The sequence below is a fragment of the Silene latifolia genome, unplaced genomic scaffold (assembly GCF_048544455.1).
Source record: "Silene latifolia isolate original U9 population unplaced genomic scaffold, ASM4854445v1 scaffold_257, whole genome shotgun sequence".
NCBI lineage: Eukaryota > Viridiplantae > Streptophyta > Magnoliopsida > Caryophyllales > Caryophyllaceae > Silene > Silene latifolia.
The window spans coordinates 188108-195071 of NW_027413201.1; the positions used below are offsets into that span (position 1 = coordinate 188108).

The 6964-nt window shown below is 43.4% G+C and overlaps 1 protein-coding gene across 1 annotated transcript; it reads left to right on the top strand.

The window, feature by feature from the left end:
• The first annotated feature begins 4141 nt into the window (after nt 1-4141).
• Nucleotides 4142-6694, top strand: LOC141639020 (E3 ubiquitin-protein ligase WAV3-like). The gene has a single exon (XM_074448200.1). It carries the CDS (start codon nt 4420-4422, stop codon nt 6523-6525), a length of 2106 nt encoding a protein of 701 aa, XP_074304301.1. The 5' UTR covers nt 4142-4419; the 3' UTR covers nt 6526-6694.
• The last annotated feature ends 270 nt before the right edge of the window (nt 6695-6964 follow it).

Consider the following 6964-nt stretch of genomic DNA (forward strand, 5'->3'; position numbering starts at 1 on the left):
TATATCAGGCCATCAACTTTGTGCCCAACACAAGCCGATCCTCTCTTCCAACATCCCCGACATGACTATTGGAAGGAAGGACTACGAAGGAGTCATCGCTCCTCACAGCGACCCACTTGTAGTCAATTTGGACATATCCAACCACCTGGTCAAGAGGTGCCTGATTGACACAGGCGCATACACGAACATCATGTTCAGGGAGTGCTTCCTCGGCCTCTACCGAAAGTCAAGGACTTGAGCCCCCGCACCAACCCACTATACGGACTTCTCTGGGGCCGGCCTGGTACCACGGGATCAATCGACTCCGGTGACGTTCGGCGAAGGGAATGCGGCTAAGAATGTCCTAGCTGAGTTCGTGGTCATCGACGGCTCGTCCGCCTACAACGTTCTCATAGGCCGAGTCACCCTGAGCGAGGCCGACGCAGTGATGTCCATCCGGACCCTAACACTGATGTATGTCTCGGACCGGGGGGAAGCGCATAAGCTCGTCTCCAAAGACGAGAAAGACGAGGTGGTCAACGTCCGGATAGGCGCAGAGGATGCAACATGCAATCCCTCAAAGTGGCAAAGAAATCGAGAAAGGAAAAGTCTATCCTTACAACGGGAGGGCGACCTCATGGATGTAACTAGCGGTGATCGGGAAGGTGTGCCTTTGATAAACCATTAGGACACTGGTAATCTCGGGAAAACTCTATGTAGCGGCGGAGGTGTCCAAAACAGCTGTGGGCACCCCGACGCATGTTTTTATCTAATGAAAAATCGTCCAAGTCTTCCATCAAAATGTTCATTTTCCCCATAGTCACTAGGAAGCGACAGGGCCTCGGCTCACTTGTCATACCGACAAGAGCGGTAGTCTTTATCAGTGAGCAGACGCCGGCTCACACTGTCATACCGACAAGAGCGGCAGTCTCCATCAAGAAGTAGGCGCCGTCGCAGTCACCCCAAGTAGTAGACGCCACGGCAGTCACCCCAAGAGGTTCGACGCCGTCGCAGTCACTCCAAGTGGTAGACGCCACGACAGTCTCCATCAAGAAGTAAGCGCCGTCGCAGTCACCCCAAGTAGTAGACGCCACGACAGTCACCCCAAGAGGTTCGACGCCGTCGCAGTCACTCCAAGAGGTAGACGCCACGGCAGTCTCCATCAAGAAGTAGGCGCCGTCGCAGTCACCCCAAGTAGTAGACGCCACGGCAGTCACCGGTTCGACGCCGTCGCAGTCACTCCAAGTGGTAGACGCCACGACAGTCTCCATCAAGAAGTAGGCGCCGTCGCAGTCACCCCAAGTAGTAGACGCCACGGCAGTCACCCCAAGAGGTTTGACGCCGTCGCAGTCACTCCAAGTGGTAGACGCCACGGTAGTCTCCATCAAGAAGTAGGTGCCGTCGCAGTCACTCCAAGTGGCAGACGCCACGGTAGTCAATAACAAGGAGCAAACAACCGGCTCTCTCAACCCTGGTCTCGGCCAGCGTCAGTTTCTTTTCCACATCGGATGCCCTTTACACATCCATGTGGAAGGGGGATATGGTACGGCCTAAGAAAGACCAGGCCGAGGTACAAGAAGCCGACGCAGTAGAAGAAGCCGATGCAGAAATTTTTTACAAATTACTTACGCAGAATATACGCTCAAACATACATCGGAGCCCATACCACGGCATAGACTACGCTGGGGGCAAATTGATGGGGCATATTTCGCACCGCCGACCAAGTCAACATATTGAGCAAGGTCAAAGATATCCACACAAGAAGTCAACGACTTAGACAAGTTTTTTAGCCGATGCGGCCCCTCGGCTGTCACTGGTCTCGGCATGGCAACCTGCCGGTAGGGCACATATCCGCGTACTCATATCCAAGAACCTCGGTCGCTACCGCCATAGGTCCATCGGCGGAGGGTAGAACGGTCTTTTCACCTGCTAGCCACTTGGCCACTTGGCCACTACGTGACAAAAGGTGAAAGACTATAAATACTCCTCAACCTTCATTGAGGAAAGGATCCACATTTTAACCTAAGAAACACTATTCATCTGGTATTATCTTCCTTATCTCTCTACAATATACATTTAGTCAAGTAACAACAACTTATCCCATAAGTTTACTGACTTGAGCGTCGGAGTGAGTTCGCTCGGCCCCAAGCCGAGCCCTCAGTTTGTTCATCGTTTCAGGAGACCGAAAGGAGGATTCAAGCAAAGACGTCATTTTACGAGCTACGAGTGGTAACAAATATCTGCTCTGGAATTACACCCGGAACAATGAGACACAAATTCTCATTTGTGACGGGTGATATCCGTCACAAGCTTATGACGGGTCAAATAAAACCCACTTGAATAGATAAAGACAAGTTATTTGTATTTCCCTAAGCATTTTTACTTTTTTCTTATCTAACCAAGTGGGTAATATTTAACCCGTCACAAACTTGTGACGGATATACCCGTTACAAAGGAGATTTATTGTTTAAGAAATAAGATGATCCATTCCACTTCCATGTAAAGATACAGAAAGGTGAAAAAGAAGGAAAAAGGGCGAAGGTTAAGGCGAAAGAACGGATCCAGCGTGTGGGTACTGAGACTACAGTACTGACCCTTATTCATATAAGGGCTCATCGTCCCACATTTCCCATAACCCAATCCCCTTCCTTCTGTCAGCCGTTGACTTGTTACTGTTTATTTTTCTTATTAACCACTACTCACCTACTGCTTTCCCAAGTACACGCTCTACTTTTTACCTCTTTTACGTTTCCATTTTTCTTTTGGGGTAAGCTTAGCTTTTTTTATTGTGAAATCATTTATTAAAATTTACTCGATAAAATAAGGAAAGGTAAAGGTAAGATTATTAGTAAGACTATTTCAAGTAACTTTATCGCATCAACTTTTCATTAATTTTTATCATTTCTTTATTGTTCAGACTCATTTCAAACTTATCTCAAACATTATATCTTAGCTGTCAGACTCATCTCAGACTCTACTTTTCCACTTCAATTCTATTTTTACAAAAAACAATGACACATACGATTTAATAATTGGATAATTTCTCTTGTGGGATCAAGACTCAAAATCTCATCCACCGTCGAGAACCCATGCTAAACCTCGGGGCATAATATATTTTCAAGTGACATTAAATCAACTCCATTTTGTGCATTATAACGGTTGTACAATAAATTGTACACATATTCTAGTAAAGACAATTAGACAAACATATCCATTGTAAACTTAAAATAGCCTAAATACTCATTTCGATTCACACAAAAGGTAACACTTGATTTATCACACTAACGAGTCACGTTTTGCAACATAAATATCTTTAAGAGATAATTTACATGGTACCCCTCAATTTTTCGACTTTCTACAAGGTATCCCTACACTTTTAAAACATACATGACAGTGATGGCACCCCTAATTGTTGTCATTATCTCTAAGTGTACCCTAAACTTTATTTTCCGTCAATTAAACTCAGTTTTAGGCGTTAAGTGATTACTTGAACGCGTAACCAAACTTGTCATTTATCATCCCATTACATAAGGACTCTATTATGCTCAATATTCATCTTTGGACGTGATAATTTGGCAAGGAATCAATAAATTTCCTGTCAAGTTTTTTTAGCCCATATATATCAATAAATATCAGGATCGAGATGGATATTGAGCCTAATAGAGTGTTTATGTCATGAGATAATAAATGACAAGTTTGGTTACGCGTCCAAGTCATTAATTAACGCCTAAAACTGAGTTTAATTGATGGAAAATAATGTTTAGGAAAAGACTTAGTGATAATGACGACAATTAGGGTACTATTTATGTTTTAAAAAGTGTAGGGTATCATGTAGAAAGTCAAAAAATTGAGGGGTACCATGTAAAATATCTCTATCTTTAATTATATATTATTAGAAATTATAAAAATTTGATATTCTTATAGCATTTATGACGTTAAATCAAACAAGATCTCACATGAATATATTTTATCTTATGGTTTAAGAATAATATAAGAAAGTCGCTATGACCAGGTACAGTGCCAAAAAGTAAGTGTATCATTGGTTTGGACATGAGAGAGTATGTTTTTTTAAGATAGAGTTAGAAATTACTCAAAGATGGTCTTATTTTTTATTTTTAGTTATTAATAAGTGAAACCTCCAGCTGTGAGTTTCCTTAAGCAAGCATCCAAAGTCTCCCATCCCCACCTTCTTAAATGATAAACCTTGGGAAACAAATCTCCCCTTTAAATTAATAACATTTGCAGTCATCTTTTTGGGCCTCTCACTCTCACCATTTAAACCAACCAAACAAAAAACAAAACAAAAGCTAGCTAGCTATACAATACAATGCACAGAGTGTAGTAGTTGCATTTTAATTTCCTCTCCCAAAAAACCATAACTAGAACTAAAACTAAAACTAAAACTAGTCCTCCTTCCATTGTTTTGGGTCAACAACAACCATGGTTAACGGCTGGCGAAGAGCTTTTTGCACTTCTATACCAAAAGATAGCCGCCATCCTTCTAAAACCGATGATACCCAAAATACTCCTAAACTTAGTTTAGTTTCAAAATTTAACTTCTTTTCATCTTCTTCCAATTCAACCACGCCAACCAACCCCTCCACTCCTCGGATACAAACACCTTCAACTATCCGCTGTCAAACCGCCGTAATAAATGATTTAACTGAAGCAGCTCCAAGGTTGAAGTGTAAAACGACGACGTCTACTCCAACATCCAAGAGTCCGAGGTTATTCTCTAGTACGCCATCATCGCCCCGTTCTCCCTCCACCTTTTCTCTTCTTTTAAAGACTTCTCTCCGGCTTTCCAAACCCTCTCGTTGCGGAATTTGTGTGCAGTCTGTCAAATCAGGTCAAGGAACCGCCATTTTTACTGCCGAGTGTTCTCATGTTTTTCATTTTCCTTGCGTTGCTTCACTTGCTACTAAAAATAATGGCCTCCTTCTTTCTTGTCCTGTTTGTGGTTGTCAATGGAAGGAAGCTCCCTTCATCGGAGCTCCCAAACTCAACATCACCAACACCAACACCAACAATCTTAAGAAACCAGCAACCACTGATTATAGTCGAGTTTACGACGATGATGAGCCGTTGATGTCTCCGGTTTCCGGAATTCGGTTCAATTCCATTCCGGAAACTGATGAAGAATCAGAAGAGAGTGAAATCGATGTCGACTTTCCTGGATTCTTCTCCGGTCCAGTGACGCCTCGCTCTAATTCTTTCGATAATCGACGAGGCGTCCAGATATCCATTTCTCCGGAGGCTGCAGTCGTCGCTGTCGGCCGTAGTTATGAGACATACGCAGTGTTATTATCTGTTATTGCGCCACCTCCCACGTCGTCGTGTCGCCGGCAGCCGGTTGACCTCGTGGCGGTGCTCGATATCGGCGGAGATATGAATTCCGCAAAATTGCAAGCAATGAAGAGAGCGATGAAATCAGTTATTTTTTCAATGTCCTCTAATGATCGTTTGTCGATTGTTGTCTACTCGTCAGGTTCAAAGCGTCTCCTCCCTTTACGGCGAATGACGCCTTCAGGGAGGAGATCAGCGCGTCGAATTATTGACGCGCTGAATTTAAGCAACGGTTCGTGTGTAAACGACGCGTTGAGGAAAGCTGCTAAGGTTATACAGGACCGTAAGGAAAAGAGTCATTTCTCGGCAATCATATTGTTAGACGGTCAATATGATGATGGTTCGAGATCTAATCTCGACCGTCGATTTGATCACGTGTCGTCCACGCGTTTCTCGCATTTGGAGATTCCTGTTCATACCTTTAGAGTTGGTGAGGAGTTGTTGGAGGATAGTTTTTTGAAGTTGGTCAATCGGTTTCTAAGTGTTGTTGTTTTAGATGTCCGGGTTCAGTTTGGTTTCGGGTCGGGTTCAGCTGCAGCCCAAATTGCAGCGGTTTTTTCATGCACGGGTCGACCGGGGTTACTTAACCCCGGTTCGGCTAAGCTTGGGGATTTTTACAGTGGGGAGGTGAGGGAAATTTTAATTGAAATGAAAGTGCCAGCAGCGTCAATTGGGTCACATAAGTTATTATCGGTGCGATCGTATTTTAAAGACCCGTCCTCGTCGATGAAGCAGGTCATCTATGGGGGGGATAAATCATTAGTTGTTCCGAGGCCACATACAATTCGATCGTCTGACCCTAGTATCCAACGATTGAGGGGTCTTTTTGTTATGACCAGGGCAGTGGCGGAAAGTAGGAGGTTAGTAGGGGATAAAAATGATTTGGTTGGAGCCGAGCGGCTTTTAACCTCGGCTCGAGCCGTGTTAGGCCAGCCGAGTTTTAAAGTACTAGCGGCTGAGGAGTATAGAAAGAGGGTCGAGGCCGAGCTGGCTGAGGTGAGGTGGAGGCGTCAAGCCGAGTTGGATGAAAAGAAGAAGAGAGAAAAAGACGGTGGGTGTTGCATTGTCGACGAGAAAGGGGATCCGCTTACGCCTACTTCAGCATGGAAAGCAGCCGAGCGACTCGCTAAAGTCGCTGTTATGCGCAAGTCGCTCAATCGAGTGAGCGACTTGCACGGGTTTGAAGATGCTCGGTTTTAGTTATGTTTATTTTGTATTTTACTACGAGTATTATTTAAAAATTTAGTAGATACTCCGTACTTTAAAAAAAAAAAAAAAAAAAAAGTGTCCTGTAATAAATTGTAGAGAAAGATAAGGAGCACCGGACGGCCGGGGCCTTTTGCTGCACATGATGATGAGACTTGACTCAGATTTGGTGTTTTTCATGTGACAGGCCCACCAAATGATTTTTTGATAGGAACCCTTTTTTCTTTTCTTTTTTACTTTTTTTCATAGTTTTTGTCTATTTGCAATTATTTTTTTTATTGGGTTTAATATGAACAAAAAAAATATTGCGATTAGGAAGTAAAAAGTTGGGAATGTAATGAAGTAATGTCATATTGTTGTTTAAATATTTCACTTCCCTCTTAAAAAATTTGAATTTCAGGCCATTTATTAGTAAAGGGTAGTTTAGGAATAG

Coding starts and splice junctions, on each gene's coding strand:
- LOC141639020 (XM_074448200.1), top strand. CDS start 4,420: ATGGTTAACGGCTGGCGAAGAGCTTTTTGCACTTCTATACCAAAAGAT.